The 20,560-nt window shown below is 46.5% G+C and overlaps 1 protein-coding gene across 1 annotated transcript in view; it reads right to left on the reverse strand.

Moving 5' to 3' along the window:
• Positions 1-410: 410 nt before the first annotated feature.
• Positions 411-20,560, reverse strand: part of LOC134207352 (uncharacterized) — a 22,201-nt gene continuing 2,051 nt past the window's right edge. Inside the window, exons 3-4 of the mRNA XM_062683071.1 lie at positions 1,352-1,669; positions 411-740 (exon numbers count right to left, since the gene is read on the reverse strand). Of these exons, the coding sequence (XP_062539055.1) occupies positions 568-740; positions 1,352-1,669 (491 nt within the window). The 3' untranslated portion in view covers positions 411-567. The remainder of the gene's footprint in view (positions 741-1,351; positions 1,670-20,560) is intronic.

Raw genomic sequence — 20,560 nt, forward strand, 5'->3', positions numbered from 1 at the left:
TGGGACTTGAGAAACTTTCGTGGTTCAAAACATTCAAACTTTGACCGCTTTGGTCAAACCCTTACCGACGTCCGATTGAGCTGAAATTTTGCAAAGGGACTTTTTTCGAGGAGATGAAACTTTTGAGCACTATCGGTTTTTTTTAAATTCGATGGTCAAATTTTTCCCATACATTCCATTGGCCCCCTATTGTATATGTTGACGTTTTACCGCAGAAAGTGTTTAACGGTTGAAAGTGATAATAGAAAGAAAATTGAATGTATGAAAATTTGCACCTGAATAGGTATTAGATAACCTACCGTTCATTTAATTTTCCAACAGATGTATTACCTTTAATTTTGAAGGGCTTTCGAATAAAATATTTCATAGCCAAAATGTCATCAACATCATAGTGTTTTCCTTACATCGTTTTATTTGTTTCTTGAATTATATCAAGCTGTCTTATTGGTATTGAAGAATGACATCAACAGGATTTGGTGAAAAGCAATTTGCGGAGTATAACATATAACATCAATTACTTCCCAGTAGAAAGTTTCCTAAAGTAATCATACTCCTGTACCTACCACATTATTCGGCTACTATTTTCTTGACCATGGGATTTGGAACTTTCGGCGGTGTATTAATACCTTCTTTTGCCCGCTTTTGTCTGGCATGAAGTTTGGCATTGAAGTTTTGGAAAACCTTCACTATCTTTTGAATGCAATCATCACGCGAAATGTTGAATCGCTGCATCGTCACATCTAGAGAGAGGAATAACATCAATGAGCATGTTTCGACAATCTCAAAACCACGGTGCAGAGAAGATCGATGCATTAAAGAAATGTTCATCGTAAAGCAATGAATTCAACAGTCGTAATAAATTAAACGAAAAGATCAATTGAATAGCTTTCAGATTGAGAATAAGGCATAGATTGTATGTGATTTGTCTGTCTTTTTCTCCAATTGCTCTAGGTACGTTCCAACAGGAACGTGGCCTGTTTTATATTAGCATTTCAATGATGACAAATTTGTTGAGCGTCTTGAGGAAAAATCACTCAATTATAAGATTTCACAATATTCCATTTATTTTACTATGTTGATCTGACAGAATGCCAGACAAAACACACCACTCGGATGCATGTGTACAAATAATACGTGGGAAAGAGTTAGTTCAGAAAATGAATTGCGAGAGTTCGGCTATGATTTAACGTTGGGAATTTTAGCTTATGTAGTTTTAGTGGGTTGGGTGACCCCTTCTCCACACTACCTGAGTTAACTTCCTCAGGTGTCTGTTTGCAGATTTCCGTTTACCCTAGCTCAAGAAAAAAACTTACGATTCAACTTTTTTATACCACACACACGATCAACTTACCAATCAGAATACGAATAATGTTCAGGTTACAAGCAGCTCGCATTTGCTTTTCGTATTTTGCGTTATGTGCAATTTTGCCCGTCCACGAATAGTGTTCCGCGTGCATGAACACTCGATCCACATTGGTGCGCAGGAAATCGTAAGGATCATTTGAAGTTTCATCGTTGAATGTTTTGCGCAGTGCTGCCCTTCCTTCCCGCTGTTTTGAGAAAATCTCCAGATTGTCCAGTTTAGCTTGACTTTCCACAGGTAAAACAATACGGCGCGTTGTATCCTCATAATCTAATAGGTCCCCCTGATGGCGTTCAGTTACGTGTGCTTTGGAAGCAGACGACAGTTGATGTTGTAGCGAAGAGCGATGGCCACACCACCTCCCTGGTCGGCCGGTCGAGTCGCACGATGCGGAAGTCCGGGATGTTGATGTTCACCTCCGGTTTTAGGTGCGTTTCGATGAACGCCACGTCTATTTCCTTCTCCTCAAGGAAATCCTTCAGCTCATTGTTTTGCTCTTTAGCGAGCAAGCGTTCCAGTTGACCAGGCCCCTAGCAGCCATTTTCAATGATGAACATGCCAAGTGTGGAAGACCTGGTCGAATCGGGTTTGCAGCCGCGCAGTCGAGTGGCGAGCTGCGCGAAGATCGGCATCAGCTGCTCCGGGTGTACACGGCAGATGATTCTTCCGGTGGGACGCTTCGTTCTCCGACTGCCGACGGAACCCAGGAGGAGGAAGCGGGCCATTCGCTGGTGGATGGTGCCGACGATGCTGGAGCTGGACCGGTAGCTGCGCTGCCAGTCTTGTGCGGCTGTAGCGGTGAGTATTGGAATCACACGACGGGGAGCCGGGATAGCTGGAAAGTTCACCTCGTTGATTCAGGAACACGGTTCTTCTTCAGATGGTCCTGGTGAAGCCTTCTTCCAGTTTCCGAGGAACTCGCTCGCTTTGGGCAGCCCTTTGTGGTGGCTCGATGTTTGCTCGCCACAGTTGGCGCGAGGATCACCACCTCTTTTTCGCACTCGTCCGTCGGATGGGGTTCGCCACACTTGTTGCAGCGCGGCTTCATGCGCAGTTCCTGGTGCCGTGCCCGAAATTGAACAGTTGGTGCATTGCGTGACATCGCGGTGCACTGGCCGATACCGCTCCCGTGCGCGGTGTAATTTATAACGCCACCAGCTTCAGGTCCTCCAGGTGGTGGAGCCGTGCTCCAGATGGATCAGGTAAAGCTGGTCGCGATATTCCTCTCTTGTCGTGACGAGCGATCTTGTGGACGGCTACTGGCTTCAGTCCGCAACTTTCAAGCTCTTGGAGCTCTCTCCTTCATGTCGTGAAGTCCTCGCAGCAAAGCCTTGAGCGGCTTCGTGCCGGGGTGGTCATAGTGTAGTACTCATCTTGTGGACCTCGAGGAACTCACGACGGATTGATGATGGTCCCTGTTGGCCGGCATCACTTTCACGCCCTCGCTGCAGAGCCGAAAAGTACATTTCAGCCCCTTAGCGATCAGCTGGCGATGGGCGTAAATCCGGCGGATCGCCCTTCACAAACACGGGCGGCACTTCTCCCGCTCCGGTTGCACCTGCGGCGGCTGCGATTGCTGCTTCTTCCTCTTTTCGGCGGATTCGGCGTCATCAAGCGGCACGGCGAAACACGTTTCTCCAAAAGCTGCTTGGAGGTTACCGCGCCTCCAAAAGTGCGCTGGCACTTTTCCGCGACCGATCGGCCTACCATGACGGGTCCGGGAAAATAACGCCAACGCGACAGGCGAAAACGTAAACAGCGAAAGAACGAGAAAAAACACTTCGAAAATACGCGAGCAAAAAACACGTCCGTACGTGTTGCTGTCTCAAACTGGAATGAACTATTACCCAGACTAGCGGTGAGCACGATGTTCAATGGTCTTATTCATCAAAGGGGCGGAGCTTCGGCAGAGTTTTGATATAATGATAAAATCATGGCTCACGCGAGTTTAGTTCCTGCTCAAATTTTATCTTGAGCGGTCGGTGAGAACCAACATCCAGCGACAGAGGGCTCGATGACAATGATCATCGTCCAGCAAGAAAAACCGCAGCGCGACGAGATTATTGTCTTGTTGCTACTCACGCATCGTCAATGACGCGACCGTTAGCTTCGTCGTGCAACCAAATCGTCATGACGACAGCGAAGAACGAAGACTTCATACATTATTCTTCAAGCGGCAGCTGCCTGCAAGATTTTATTATTTCTTTGTGAAAATGAATTTGAGTAACGTATGAAGGTTATAAATGCTATCGAAACATTTATGTTACCAAAGTTCTACTATTTCTTTTATTTAGACGTCATTATGTTTTTAACTCTCGTCTATAATGACGTGCAATCGATTATGTGAAGAAGTGACGACGGAAATCGTCATAACTTTTGGCTGCATCTTCGTGGTAGGTACGGCATGAAGAAACCGATAGGTGTCGCGTGCAATGTTAGACGAAGACTATATTTTTCTTTCTTCATACGTTGAGAATGACTATTGTCAGCCCGGACAGGGATGATGATATTGCATCTCTAGAAATCAAAAGATTATCTTTTTACATACTTTCATCAATCAAAAAATCAACATTAGATGAAAAATCGATTGATAGCTTTCCATTTTGATAGTTTTTCTCTAGATTGGTAACAGAAGCGTGTAATAATGCTTATGATAATGCTAAAAATATGTATTTTTACATGCATGGTCAAGCCAAGTCCTACGTCCACTTCCGGTTATGTCACAGACATTACCCACTGTTATTTTTTTAGGGAAGAGTCCTAGTTGAAAACGCATCATCATAAGTGAAAACAATTTTGTTTTGCCTTTTTTCCCAACAATTTCGTCAAATTCAAAACCAAATATACAAGAAAGGCAAAGCATTTTCACTAATCACGCATAATCTAACACATGAGATTGAAAATAATTACACCCAGTTTTCTTTTACGCGATTGGGTTCATTAATTTTTGGTAAACCTGAACTTTTACAGCTTTTAATACCCTCTGAATTTTCTTTGATTTTTTGATTTTTTCGTGGGATTAACTCATTGTTTCATTGACCTGAAGGTCTTAACGCTAAACAAACCGTGTAAAAAAACCTGGGTGTATTACTAATAGGAAAAGTATAACTTTGTCGTATTTTTCAACGAATTATATCTGAAAATTTCTTCCACTCGAATCTTACGATTTGTTCGTAAAAACCTGTTTAAAATTGACATTTCAATTTTTATGGCTCAAATTTATCTGGGGATCTAGGTAGTAAAATAGTCACTACATGGGAAATAATAATTAGAGCTCTTGTTAATAAACAGAAAAACATATAATTTGTTGGTGGCAATATATTTACTGCCTTATAAATGGGTAACCTCTTTGCGGAATCTCGATCAAAATGGGTCGCGCGCGGAAAGCGTTTTCTTGTATTCGATAAATTAAGCCCGTAAATTTGAATACGCAAAACGAAGATGCCACCGAAACGTCCATTTTCGCAATTAAACCTTTCTTTTCAGAAAATGCTGGTCCTGAGAAGATCCAATTTTCTTTCACCAATGCGCCTTTCCAACACTAAGGAAACACGCTCCGCTGCGATCGCTTTGATGCGTCCGCTCTGCGTGAAATCTTGTTCAAACTGAGGTTAGATCCAAACCCGCATGATTGATTTTGATGTCTGTGTAGTGATGCATGTATCATTGGTTGGTCTACCTATTTCAAACTTTTATCAATTATTGATAATAAATAAGTAAAAATCAGTATTTTCAAATGAATACAAAGAAGCGTTGACTCATCCTTGAACGAACGGTCCAAAAATTGGAAATCCATCGAGAAACGACTGAGATATTAAAGTTTAAAGTCTATCATATTTTCGTGACGGTCCCCGATTTCGCAATCGTAAAGTACTCCAATATAGAAACGACAGACGTCGTCCTACGTCAAAAACAACTCAATAAATAAATACCATCATCCTCATCGAGGTGAACAAAATAGTCGATAAGCGCCCTAATGAAATAACAAATCATTTACATTGTTCAGAAAAGATATCCGTTATCAAACTTCGTCAAGATACACAATTAGTCAATATGTAACAAACTTAAATATATGACTGTTTAAGAGCATCTTTCGTGTGAAATACAAAGTCTCTTGAACTGTAATAGTGTCCTATTTTCCTAAGCAATGGAGGAATCTGCTCAACAGACATCCTGGGTTGTCCAGGAAGTGCGGTTGGGACCACCTCCGACAGCAAACAAGGGAGCGGGACTACATCCCCGACCCGCTAAACCGTTCCATTGCCGCTCCCATAGTCCCTTCGTACAACCAGAAAGTAATGCTTCAAAGGGGGCCAGTGCGACGCACCCTCGAGGTTGGCTCGTGTCCTTGCAGCATCGAACATCGTGACTCGCTTTTAGAAGAACACCATGGTATCGTGCCAGCGCATTGCCGGCTTTCAGGTGGCCTTACCACGCCCTATGACCTCGGAAGGTGGGAAGGTCGACTTCGCCTCTTCCCTCTGCACGACTGGTATCAAGAATGATGATGCCGAATGCTCCCCAAATTGACCTCTCTGCGATAGGGTCTGTTCGCCAACACAGAGGACTTGCTGACGGTGCCTACCCTACCCAGCCTTGACGAAGACCCCTTTCCGTCCTGGGCTCGGAACCCTGGTTGACCGACGCCGCGAAAGCGACGATACCATGTTGTTCTTCGCGCGCCACTTGTTCGTAAAGGATCGAGTTCGACCACAGAGCATGACCACCGGTATGACCCGAGCGCGACTCCAATCCCTTGGACCACCTCTTATTTGCGCCTGAACTAGCCATCGCCAGGTCAGCGACCTTCTATGTACAGGGGTTAGACAAAAAGGTTGAGATAGGCAAAATTTTGTCGAATTCAAATAAGCATAACTTGTGTAAAATAATCCGATTTTGATAAAACTGGGACCATCGGACGCGGAACTCTTCTAGTATACTATCTCTATACAAAACCTAAAATAGGTCCTTGGCCACCGGTAAAGTTCCGGATTTTCCAAGGGTATTCAAAATGTTTTTCTTCTGCTTGTCATTTTATGTGACGTTTGCCGCCATCATGTTTTATGTTTTCCCAGAAACTAGAACTAATATGACTAAATGCTGGCTGCAGATTAAAAATCCTCAGGTATACCCAGAGATATGTGTCATTTTCGTGAAAACGGTACGGGATTGGCCATACACCTGAACAAATGTCTTTCCCAGAACATTCGGAACCTGTTACAAATTGGCCGAGTCTTACAGTCCTCAAAGTGTATCTTTAATAACGATCCTATATTCATCGTCTTGGAAAGACATGAATTTTGACTCCATATATGCATGGTACCAGATGGTGCCAAAACCGGCTCCTCCTGAAAGGCCCTTGGAACCTGCTATAAGGGTGGCAGTGGAACCATTCTGGAAATGTTTCTGTAATCATCGTCTCGCAAAGCCATGAACTAAGATACTCATATTTGCATTATTCGAGCTGTTATCATTTCATCATGTTCTCGGACCGTTTTTACGGAAATGGCCATATCTCTGCGTAGTTTGATGGATTCTCGATCTACAGCCACCATTGGTCGGCATATTGGTTCTAGTTTTGACGTAAACTACGTCTAAGGGAAGACGCAGATACAGGGTGAAAATTTCCAAATTCGAGACCGTCACGATAGGATAGATTTCAAACGCTAATAGCGTCTTTATCTTTCGATGGATTTTCGACATTTGCTTATCAATCGATTCAGAAACTCTCAGCAATTTGCCAATTCTATTGATACTATTGATTATCAACGTTAAACTATTGAAAATGTTGTTTCTTTCCAAACCGGGTGAAAAATTCAATTCCGTTCATAAATCCCAACACGGACATCAGATTGCAGTAAGGTACGGGCCTTTTGATCCACTGCTTCGTTTTCCTGTATAAAAAGCCCCGTGTTTCGCGTGCGCGCGTCATTTTCATTCTGGATGTCACGGTGAGCGGAGGGCGTCCACAAGCGGTCCCAGTGACAACGGCTGTCTCAGCGGTGGTGGTGCGGATGAAATTTTTTCGGTCGGTGGTGGTGGCGGTCTGGAAGCAGCAGCATCTTTTATCCGTGTCCCATCTTCGGCGGATCTGTCAATCGACGGCGTTCGTTGAGCGAATCATCGGATGGCGTCGCGCAGCCCAGTGGCTGCTGATAAGAATAAGTGGCAATTAATCGGTTCTTTCAGGACCATCATTATATTTTGGAGGAAGGTTAAGTTGAATAATTTTCTTAAATGCAACCGTTAGGAACTGGAAAATTCTTCGGTGAATTTTCTAGCGTAATTCGGTTGTATGATTTTAGTGATTGAGAATGTTGATATTGACGAACTTTCTTCATAGAAAAGCATAATTGTTTGGCATCGTTAGCGGAATCATAGCATTAGTGCCGGTCCGAGCAAGGCTGTCAACAAGAGATTGCTGCAATTTATTCACTAATGTGACGTTTGCAACGATTTGGATTTTGTCGGCATAACATAGAATTTTTCAGCGAGACTCTAACTTTGTATTTTCTGTAGATGATTGAAAAGAAATCGGTTCCGAGATGAACTTTATTCAAAGCGCAACGCTAACGTCGGTAGTTGAATCCCAAAGAGTATCGGAAGGAGACCATGCAAACAATTGATTCGCATTATGACTGTAAAAATTTTATGGCGTCAGTATTGATGTTTTATCAGATTTTTGACGTAAACTTCGTCTAAGGGAAGACTCAGATACAGGGTTTAAAACGGAAATTTCAAATTCGAGACTGTCACAAAATTAGGATAGATTTCAAACGCTGATAGCGTCTTTATCTTATTTTCAGACATTTGCTTATCAATAGATTCGGAAACCCTCCAGCAATTTGCCAATTCTATTGATACTTGATTATCAGTAATGCTTAATTTTTTCTACAACAAATATGATTTTGAAAAATATCACCGGCGCTTACACTCAATCTACATGCTGATACATTTACGTTACATCAAACAACTGAAAACCGAAATACGCCACTCCAAAATTACGGTGACAATGTTAGAAAGAGACAAAAGATAGGAAAAATAACACGGTGTGTAGTGCCTCCCCAGTCACCTTGGGAAGATCCTTTAATTACGTAACAAAAATTGGCCATTTTCAACCCCCCTCCCATTTCATAAAATTTGGTCAACAAAACCCCCTGATAATAGAACAAAACCTGCCAAAGCCGTCATTCCTCCTACATCATACAAGAAAATTTAAACTGAGCGCTAATGTTAATGACGACGACCGCGCGACCCCACCATCGCGAATAAAATTTCCGGTAGGAGCTCCGCCGATGCCGAAGGTGGTACCACGGTCTGCTCTCCGCGACATCTCGAACGAAATGGCTCGCGCGCATCAGAGCTGCTTTCTTGTAATCAATAAAGTTGAACCTGTAACGCCCTTTGGTTGGTTGTGACGGTTACACAATATTTGCGAGTCATACCGGCAACAAAGAGGCGGGACTAATGAGCCATCTTTATTGATTATAAGAAAACTGCTCTCCACGCGCGTGGCCATCATTCGAAAGACAACCTATACGACGTGTTTTTGCTCGCGCATTTTTTCAAGTGTTCTTTCTCGTTCTTTCGCTGTTTACGTTTTCGCTTGTCGCGTTGGCGTTATTTCTCCGGACCCGTCATGGGAGACTCGGTGGATTCGGTCGCTGGAAAAGTGCCTAAGCACTGCTCTTGGAGGCGCGGTAACCCCTCCAAGCGCTTTACAGAGCAACGTGTTCTCGCCGTTGCCGCGTGACGCCGGCAATCCGCCGAAAAGAGGAAGAAGCAGCAATCGCAGCTGCCGCAGGTGCTCCGGAGCGGAAGGAGAGTGCCGCCCCGTGTTTGTGAAGGGCGATCCGCCGGATTTACGCCAAAATTCAGCTGATCGCTGGGGCTGAGTACTTTCGGCTCTGCAGCGAGGGCGTGAAAGTGATCCGCCAGCAGGGACCATCAATCCGTCGTGGGTTCCTCGAGGTCCACAAGAGTGATACTACACTCATGACCACCCCGGCACGAAGCCGCTCAAGGCTTTGCTGCGAGGACTTCACGACATGAAGGAGGAAGAGCTCCAACAGGCTTGAAAGTTGCGGACTGAAGCCAGTAGCCGTCCACAAGATCGCTCGTCACAAGGCGAGGAAATATCGCGACCAGCTTTACCTGATCCATCTGGAGCACGGCTCCACTACTGGAAGGACCTGAAGCTGGTTGGCGTTATAAATTACACCGTCGTTGACTGGGAACGATATCGGCCAGTGCACCGCGATGTCACGCAATGCACTGCTTTCAATTTCGGGCACGGCCCAGGAACTGCCGCATGAAGCCGAGCTGCAACAAGTGTGGCGAACCCCATCCGACTGACGAGTGCGACAAAATGGATGGCCGATCCCAGTGCGCGTGGCGACAAACATCAGGCCACCACAAAGGGCTGCCCAAAGCGAGCCGAGTTCCTGGAAATCCGGAAGAAGGCCCCCAGGACCATTCCGAAGAAGAACCGTGTTCCTGTAATCAACGAGGTGAACTTTCCATATCCGGCTCCCCGTCATTAGTGATTCCCCACCGCTACAGCCGCGAGCGACTGGCGGCGGCAGCTCATCGGTCAAGCTCCAGCATCGTCGGCACCATCCACCAGCAGATGGCCCCTTCTCTCCTGCCGTCGGCAGTCGGAGAACGAAGCCGTCCCACCGAAGAATCTCCCGCTGTACACTCCGGAGCAACTGATGCCGATCTTCGCGCAGCTCGCCACTCGACTGCGCGGCTGCAAACCAGTTCGACCAGGTCTTCACATGGCATGTTCATCATTGAAATGCTGCTGGGTGGCCTGGTCAGCTGCTTTCGCTAAAGGCAAAACAATCATGAAGGATTTCCTTGAGGAGAAGGAAATGACGTGGCGTTCATCACCGAAACGCACCTAAAACCGGAGGTGAACATCAACATCCCGGACTTCCGCATCGTGCGACTCGACCGGCCGACCAGGGGAGGTGGTGTGGCCTCGCTCTTCGCTACAACATCAACTGTCGTCTGCTTCCAAGCTTCCAGCTCAGTGTCATCGAGGCCATCGGTGTCGAAATCACCGTCGGCACAATCGCGCTCATCGCGGCGTACTGTCCAACGCAAGCCAAGCCGGCGATGGATCATCGGCTGCCCTTCGAGGAGACATCGTCAAGCTGACGCGGAGGCAAGGCCAGTATATCATTGCCGGCGACTTGAATGCCAAACATCAAGCCTGGGGCAACAGTCGCGGCAATCGAAACGGCACCATCTGGCAACGACATGGAGGAAGGCCACTACGATCCTGAGCGGATTCCCCACTCGGCTGAGTCGGTCCGGTGCCCGCAACGCTCGACCTCTACGTAACAAACCTGGTGACCACGTCTCGCGCCGGTTGTATACCAGGAGCTCAGTTCGGATCACTATCCGGTGGTGGCGGAACTGGGCTCCTCGGTCAATCGCACCAGCAGTTACGGCGGAACTACCACCGAGTGAACTGGCAACGTTTCCAGCAGTGCGTCGATAACCCGTCGACTACGAGGTGCGTCCGGAGACGCCGGAAAGAATCGACCGCCAGCTGTGCGCTATCGAGGAGGCGATAACGGCGGCCCGAGGCTACACGTACCGACGCGCTCGGCAGGTAAGCAACTCCTTAAACATCGATACACTCACCAAAGATTTGATTCGATTCGGAATGTCACTCGCAGGCGTTTCAGCGTACTGGACTGCCTGAGCTTAACACGCTGCAATCAGATCACAAAAATATCAAGGCCAGAATGGTGGACCTCAAAATAACGACTTCTCGAATAAGATCCGCACTCTCCCAGATTTGCTAAGCCGTTCTGGAAAATTACCAAAATTCTAAAATCCAAGCCTCGGCCCATTCCACCTTTGATCCCACTAGACAATAATGCTCTGGGATCGAGTAACTCCTGCAGAGGTCGCATAGGTCTCACTTCGTCAGCTCACAATCTTGGCAGAACATCGTCAGTCCACAGAAGCAGCTCAACGAGCATGCTAACAACATCTTTTGATTCCCAACGACTTCTCGGAGGAGTTGGAGATCTCAACTGACGAATTGACGGCCTATATCAAATCGTCGAAGAACATGAAGGCCCCAGGCTTCGACAGCATCCTGAATCTCGAGCTCAAACACATGGTGCTCCGTTCTTTGAGCACCTCTCGCTGATCTTTAATCAGTGTCTCCGAGTTAGCTACTTCCATCGTCCTGGAAGTCAGCCAAAGTCATCCCCATCCGGAAGCCTGGAAGGATCCTTCCTCCCCAAAGTTATCGACCCATCAGCCTACTCAGGGTTATCCAAGCTATTCGAAAAGCTATTCATCATCGGTTACGGGGTCTGCAAAATCTCACATCTTGCTCGAGGAACAGTTTGGTTTCCGACGCGGTCGGTCAACTGTACACTGCCCGAGTTACCAACGTCCTCGAACGGAACAAGTTTGTCTCGAAAACATCCGCCGCGCTTACTCGATGTCGAGAAGGCTTTGACAATGTATGCGCTGATGCGGTGTACAAACTACAACGCTACAATCTTCCCACTACCTGGTGAAAATCATCAACAATTACCTGTCGCAAGGACATTCCGGGTCTCAATCAGTGGAGCGAGTTCAATGCGCACAACATCGTCGCAGGCGTCCCCAGGCAGTATCCTCGGCCCCTGCACATCTTCACCTCCGACATGCAGAACCTCCAGAAGGCGGCGATTCTCTGTTCGCGGATATGAGTGATCGAGCGCTAGTGGCAAAACTCCAACGAGGCCTGGATGCCCTGACAGTACCTCACCAGCTGGAAGATCTGTATCAACGCGGCGAGACCAGGTCATCATTTCCCCACTCCAAATCCCTAAACTTGTTCCGCCTGGGGACTGAAATCATCCTCAATGGCACGACGTGGAATGGGCCAATGAGGCCGGCTACCTAGACCCTCGACAGCAAGCTTATTTTCAGGCAACAGGTTGACAAAACGGTGACAAAGTGTAACGTCTTGTTGAAACTACTGTACCCTTTGATCAACCGCCGGTCGTCTTGTCCCTGAAAAATAAGCTTGCTGTCTAAACAAATCATCCTCCCTGTGATCGATGGCATGCCGGTCTGGGAGAGCTGCGCTAAAACCCACCACCTCAAACTTCAACGGGTCCAAAACAAATTCCTGAGGATGATCTCAACACCCTCCAGGACAAGAACATCCGAGGTCCACCGTCTGGCCGGAATAAAAACCTTACATGAACGCTTTGGTGAGTGTAAAGAAAAGTTTAGGGTCCGTTGCTTGCATTCGGATCAGGTCAATTAGGGCGCTAGTTCTAATCTAGGTTATCAAATTTTTATTGTAAATATTGTGTACAATATAGTTAGGTTATCAAATTTAAAAACACACCAGCGCCTCTAAAGCTCATATTAACAGTATATCTTATAAACCCTTAAATAACAATAATACATAAAAATTTAAAATTGAAGTTGGAGGCCAAGCCGAGCATATATATGAAAAATAATAATTGTAAAACAGAAATTATTAAATAAAGAAGAATTTTACTACTACTACTACGCGCGGGCCCATTCCAGTTCGAGACAGCAGCACGTACGGACGTGTTTTTGTTCGCGCATTTTGACGTTAACTACGTCTAAGGGAAGCCTCGGATACAGGGTGCAAAATGAAAATTTAAAATTGGGAACTGTCACGAAATTATGTAAGATTTCAAACGGTAATGGCGACTATCTTTCGACAGTTTCGAGATTTTGTTATTAATAGATTCGGAAACTTTCCACCAATTTGCTAATTGTATTGTAAAACTATTCATTATCAACGGCAAACTATTGAAAATGTTATTTCTTTCAAACCGGAAAATTCAAAATAATCAATCCGTTCTTAAATCCCCAACACGGACATCAGATTGAGTAAGGTACGGGCCTTTTGATCCACTGCTTCGTTTTTCCTGTATAAAAAGCCCGTGTTTCGCGTGCGCGCGTCAGTTTCATTCTGGATTTCATGGAATCGATTAAATTTGATTCGATTACTACTCAACGATGAATCGATTCAATAATCGTCAAGAATCAGAGTAATCGATTGTTACTAATCGATTAATCGAGATTTTACGACATCTCTAAGCATCGCGGAGTTGCTGAGCAAATTTTATTCCAAATACATATGGGATATTGGAGAAGTCGGTTCTTCTCAGGCTTCCATTCTATACAAAAGAAGATTGAGCGAGGCGAACTTTTTCAAAGTGCAAATTAACCGCTTGGAGACGCCATAAAGTTGCCTGGCGTCCGTAGCAGAATCACGAGCGCGCGTCGGAGGATGCTACAATATGTATTCGCATGGATGGCTTCAGTGGCAGTCAAGTTTAATTCTTTCAAGATTCTTATTTGGTTTTGTTATTCTAGCCTAGGCGTGTGTCTGGGTGATTCGAAATATGCATTATTGGGAATTAATCGATTCTTCTCATGGCCACCAAACAGGGAAGATTGAGGCGAGACGAATTTGTTCAAAGTACGACGTCGTAGCAGAATTACGTTGCCGTTCGTAGCAGAATAACGAGCGCGTATTAGAGAGCTGCTGCAAATATGTATTCTTGCACTGGCACTAGATTCTTCATTTCACCAAACTGTTTTACGTAGTTTACGTCGGGCGGTCGTGTCTTGTACCCTTATGATTTGGACAAAGGATAAACATGATGAAAGTAAACGTCACATAAAATGACAAGCGATGGAAAACTCAAAGGTGCAGCCCAATCGGTTGTACGCAAAGGTGACGTAGGACTACGTGCTATTCGAAAATTATGGTATTTACCATAATAATTTGTCTCTTTTATTAACATTGAGCAAACTGCTCGGAGGCCAACTCAATCAAGAAGTCGATTAGTTGTTCCAAGTTGGATGGACTTTGAGTCTCTAACCGTGGAATTAACATGACTCATCGACCGCTAAACCACTCGACTGGCTTTCAATCGGGACATCACATCCTACTTTGCCACTACGCTTAATCGCGGGCGAAAACCAAACGTTGCAAATAAATGTATTTCCGTTTGGTTTCACGCCACTGCTTATTTCTCCTTTATTTCGTCAATTTTTGAGGATGATGTCCTCCAAAAGGCCATTATACAAAAGGTTGATCCGACAATCCATAATGAACTTTCTTCAAAGTGCAAACTCAATCGTTACTAGCATTGATAGCGCATCGGAGGAGATGCAGTAAATTTGAATGGATGGAATCACTAACAGCAACCAACTACCAAAACCGATCCCACCGAAACAATTCGTTTTCGCAATAACCTCTTTCTTATCATAAAATGTTGGTCCTGAGAAGAATCATTTTCATTTCCCAATGCGACTTTCTAATAACTAACTGCATCCAAACGCATGCCGGCACCTTGCGTTGAAACGTCCAACCGCCACCTGATGATTTTTCGTCAGCCTCCAAAATTTGGAATAAATTTTCCGCATTGCCACTGCCACTCCACGCCTTAGTGCTGCTGTCCGCTCGCTGCATTAAATGTCAAACGTTTTGTGGAATCCGATCAATGGCTCACGCCTCGAACAGCAGCTTTCTTGTATTTAATAAATTAAGCCCGCAAGCCCGCCTCTTTATGATCTGATATGGGTGTTAATGTGTGCACTCTAACGATTAATGAAGGGCGGGCTAACGAATTACTTCATAAGATATAAGAAAACTGCTTTTTCGGCGCGCGACGCTTTCGATCCGGATTCCGCAGACAACGGACCGTTCGGAGAATGACAAATTCAAGAATCCTATTAAATTTTCTCGCGAGATTCTGAATTTGGTTATGAGATCAATCGTAAATAGCGAATTTGATAGCGCGTCGGAGGGAGATGTAGTGAATTTTAATGAATGGGATCACTAACAGCGACCAAGCTACCACGCCAAACCATGCACCGAAACAGTCCATTTTCGCAATTAACTCTTTCTTTTCGTAAAATGTTGGCCCTGAGAAGAACCAATTTTTCTTCCAATTCCCATTCCAATCACTAACTCATCCAATCCAATCGTGTAAATTTGCAGCATTTGCCACACTGCCACCCACGTCGTGCTGCTGTGTCCGCTTCGCCATCGATTGTCGCACCCCTTCTCGATCAAAATGGCTCGCGCGCTCGTCAAACAGCAGCTTTCTTGTATTTAATAAATCAAACCGTAAGCCCGCCCTTTGTGATATGTGTAAATATAATGTGCACTCATAACGATTGATTAAGGGCGGGGCTAATGGAATTACTTCATTAGATAAAAGAAAGCTGCTTTCCGAGCGCGCGAGCCATTTCATTCCAGTTCGAGACAGCAACACGTACGGACGTGTTTTTGCTCGCGCATTTTTCGAAGTGTTTTTCTCGTTCTTTCGCTGTTTACGTTTTCGCCTGTCGCGTTGGCGTTATTTTCTCCCGACCCGTCATGGGAGACTTGGTGCCGATTCGGTCGCTGGAAAGTGCCTAAGCGCACTGCTCTTGAGGCGCGGTAACCCTCCAAGCAGCTTTTGCAGAGCAACGTGTTTCGCCGTTGCCGCTTGATGACGCCGCAATCCGCCGAAAAGAGGAAGAAGCAGCAATCACAGCTGCCGCAGGTGCAACCGGAGCGGAAGGAGTGCCCGCCCGTGTTTGTGAAGGGCGATCCGCCGGATTTACGCCCAAAATTCGCCAGCTGATCGCTGGGGCTGAAATGTACTTTTCGGCTCTGCAGCGAGGGCGTGAAAGTGATGCCGGCCAACAGGGACCATCATCAATCCGTCGGAGTTCCTCGAGGTCCACAAGTATAGTACTACACTCGACCACCCCGCACGAAGCCGCTCAAGGCTTTGCTGCGAGGACTTCACGACATGAAGGAGGAAGGCTCCAAGCAGAGCTTGAAAGTTGCGACTGAAGCCAGTAGCCGTCCACAAGAGTCGCTCGTCACGACAAGGCGAGGAAATATCGCGACCAGCTTTACCTGATCCATCTGGAGCACGGCTCCACTACCTGGAAGGACCTGAAGCTGGTTGGCGTTATAAACTACACCGTCGTTGACTGGGAGCGGTATCGGCCAGTGCACCGCGATGTCGCGCAATGCCTTCAATTTCGGGCACGGCACCAGGAACTGCCGCATGAAGCCGCGCTGCAACAAGTGTGGCGAACCCCATCCGACGGACGAGTGCGACAAAATGGAGGTGGCCGATCCCAAGTGCAAACTGTGGCGACACATCGGCCACCGAGGCTGCCCAAAGCGAGCCGAGTTCCTGGAAATCCGGAAGAAGGCTTCCGCCACGTCCATTCCGAAGAAGAACCGTGTTCCTGTAATCAACGAGGTGAACTTTCCAGCTATCCCGGCTCCCGTCGTGTGATTCCAATACTCCCACCGCTACAGCCGCACAAGCGACTGGCAGCGCAGCTGATCGGTCCAAGCTCCAGCATCGTCGGCACCATCCACCAGCGAATGGCCCCCTTCCTCCTCCTGGGTTCCGTCGGCAGTCGGAGAGAAGCCGTCCCACCGGAAGAATCTACCCGCTGTACACTCCGGAGCAACTGATGCCGATCTTCGCGCAGCTCGCTACTCGACTGCGCGGCTAAACCATTCGACCAGGTCTTCACACTTGGCATGTACATCATTGAAAATGGCTGCTAGGGTGGGCCTGGTCAACTGGACTTGCTCGCTAAAGAGCAAAACAATCGAGCTGAAGGATTTCCTTGAGGAGAAGGAAATAGACGTGGCGTTCATCACCGAAACGCACCTAAAACCGGAGGTGAACATCAACATCCCGGACTTCCGCATCGTGCGACTCGACCGGCCGACCAGGGGAGGTGTGGCCCGTCTTCGCTACAACATCAACTGTCGTCTCTTCCAAGCTTCCAGCTCAGTGTCATCGAGGCCATCGTGTCGAAATCACCACTTCGGTGGCACAATCGCGCTCATCGCGGCGTACTGTCCAACGCAAGCCAAAGCCGGCGATGGATCATCGGCTGCCCTTCGGAGAGACATCGTCAAGCTGACGCGGAGGCAAGGCCAGTATATTTGCTGGCGGAATGCCAAACATCAAGCCTGGGGCAACAGTCGCGGCAATCGAAAGGCACCATCTGGAGCAACGACATGGAGGAAGGCCACTCACGATCCTGAGCCCGGATTCCCCACTCGGCTGAGTCGGTCCGGAGCCAAGCAACGCTCGACCTCTACGTAACAAACCTGAGTGACCACGTCTCGCAGCCGGTTGTATCAGGAGCTCAGTTCGGATCACTATCCGGTGGTGGCGGAACTGGGCTCCTCGGTCAATCGGCACCAGCAGTTACGGCGGAACCACCGAGTGAACTGGCAGTGGTTCCAGCAGTGCGTCGATAACACCGTCGACTACGAGGTGCGTCCGGAGACGCCGGAAAGTATCGACCGCCAGCTGTGCGCTATCGAGGAGGCGATCACGGCGGCCGAGAGCAACACGTACCGACGGCTCGGCAGGTAAACCTCATAAACATCGATACACTCACCAAAGATTTGATTCGATTGCGGAATGTCACTCGCAGGCAGATTCAGCGTACTGGACTGCCTGAGCTAAGGCACGCTGCAATCGAATCACAAAATATCAAGGCCAGAATGGTGGACCTCAAAATAATGACTTCTGAATAAGATCCGCACTCTCCCAGACTATGCTAAGCCGTTCTGGAAAATGACCAAAATTCTAAAATCCAAGCCTCGGCCCATTCCACCTTTATCCCACTAGACAATAATGGCTCTAAGGATCGCTATAACTCCCTGCAGAGAAGGTCGCTGAAATAGGTCGTCACTTCGTTAGCTCACACAATCTTGGCAGAGCATCGTCAGTCCACACGAAGCAGCCGTCAACGAGCATGCTAACAACATCCATTTGATTCCCAACGACTCTCGGAGGTTGGAGATCTCACTGACGAATTGACGGCCTATATCAAATCGTCGAAGAACATGAAGGCCCCAGGCTTCGACAGCATCCTGAATCTCGAGCTCAAACACGATGCTCCGTTCTTTGAGCACCTCTGCTGATCTTAATCAGTGTCTCGCTTAGCTACTTCCCATCGTCCTGGAAGTCAGAAAGTCATCCCCATCCGGAAGCTGGAAGGATCCTTCCTCCCCAAAAGTTATCGACCCATCAGCCTTCTCTCAGGGTTATCCAAGCTATTCGAAAAGCTATTCATCATCGGTTACTGGAGTCTGCCGAAAATCTCAACATCTGTCTCGAGGAACAGTTTGGTTTCGACGCGGTCGGTCAACTGTACACCAACGACCCGAGTTACCACGTCCTCAGACGGAACAAGTTTGTCTCGAAAACATCCGCCATGGCCTTACTCGTTTTCGAGAAGGCGTTGACAATGTATGGCATGATGGCCTGGTGTACACACTCAACGCTACATCTTCATCAACAATTACCTGTCGGCAAGGACATTCCGGTCTCAATCAGCGGAGCGAGTTCCATTCGCACAACATCGTCGCGAGCGTTCCCCAGGGCAGTATCCTCGGCCCTGCTTTTCATTTCACTCCGACAGCCAGAACCTCCAGAAAGCGGCATTCTGTCTCTGTTCGCAGATGACACATCCATCGTCTACAACGGTAGAGTGATCAGAGCGCTGTGGCAAAACTCCAACGATGGATGCCCTGACAGAGTACCTCACCAGCTGGAAGATCTGTATCAACGCGGCGAAGACCCAGGTCATCATTTTCCCCACTCCAAATCCCTAAGCTTGTTCCGCCTGCGGACTGTAAAATCATCCTCAATGGCACGACTGTGGAATGGCCAATGAGGCCGGCTACCTGGCTGACCTCGACAGCAAGCATTTCAGGCAACAGGTTGACAAAACGGTGACAAAGTGTAACGTCTTGTTGAAACTACTGTACCCTTTGATCAACCGCCGGTCGTCATTGTCCCTGAAAAATAAGCTTTGTCTACAAATCATCCTCCCTGTGATCATGGCATGCCGGTCTGGGAGAGCTGCGCTAAACCCACCACCTCAAACTTCAACGGGTCCAAAACAAATTCCTGAGGATGATCCTCAACACCCTCCCAGGACAAGAACATCCGAGGTCCACCGTCTGGCCGGAATAAAACCTTACATGAACGCTTTGGTAGGTGTAAAGAAAAGTTTAGGGTCCGTTGCGCACTCGACCAAGAAGCGCAGGGCGCTAGTTCCAATCTAGTTATCAAATTTTTATTGTAAATATTAGTGTACATAGTAGTTAGGTTATCAAATTTTAAAAACACACTAGCGCCTCCTGAAGGCCGTCATGATACATTATATTTTAAAAATAAAGTAGAAACATAAAAATAATAATAGTAATAATAATAATTAAAATTGAAGTTGGAGGCCAAGCCGGCCGATCACTGTATATCAAAAATAATTGTAAAACAAAAAATGTGTAAATAAAGAAGAATTTTACTACTACTACTGCGGAGCCATTTCGATCGGTTTCCACAGACAACGGACGTTCGGAGAATTATGAATTCAAAGAATCCAATGAAACTTTCTTGAAAGATTCTGAATTTGGTTATGAGATGTTGTTTATCTAAGATGCGTATTGTTGCGAGGAATAACTACAGAAATTTGACTCAAGACGAAGTTTCTTCATATTACCAAACATTATCTCTTGACATCTGTCTGTCCAAGCGACGTTCACTAAAAGGTAGTTGCTGTAGGTAGATAGTTTTCACGAGTGGCGTCTTCATGGATTTTATACAAAAGAAAGTTGATCCGAAAAAACTTTCTTCAAAGTTCAAAACTCAATCGTAAATAGCGAATTTGATAGCGCGTCGGAGGAGATCATGTAGAAAATTTTAATGGATGGAATCACTAACAGCAACCAAGCTACCACGCAAACCCGATGCCACCGAAACAGTCCATTTTCGCAATAAACTCTTTCTTTTTATAAAATGTTGGTCCTGAAGAACCAATTTTCTTTCCCAATGTTCCTTTCAACCTTGACACCACAATTTGTAATATTTTCAGCATCGGCACTGGCGGTGCGGATCGAACGATGCTATTTTTATGGTCAACCTTTTCTTCATATGAAATTCTGGTTCTTGAGGTTGAATGATCTGCAGCAACACATCGAGCACCACCACCAATGCGAGAATTTTCTTTGAAAATGTTATTAGCGCCTCCGTGATGCTGTGTTCGCTCCGCTACGATCGCTTTGATGCGTCTGCTATGCGTAAAATCTTTTCAAACTGAAGATTAGATCCAAACCACAAGTGATTGATTTTG

Source organism: Armigeres subalbatus, chromosome 1 (assembly GCF_024139115.2).
Source record: "Armigeres subalbatus isolate Guangzhou_Male chromosome 1, GZ_Asu_2, whole genome shotgun sequence".
Taxonomy (NCBI): Eukaryota; Metazoa; Arthropoda; class Insecta; order Diptera; family Culicidae; genus Armigeres; species Armigeres subalbatus.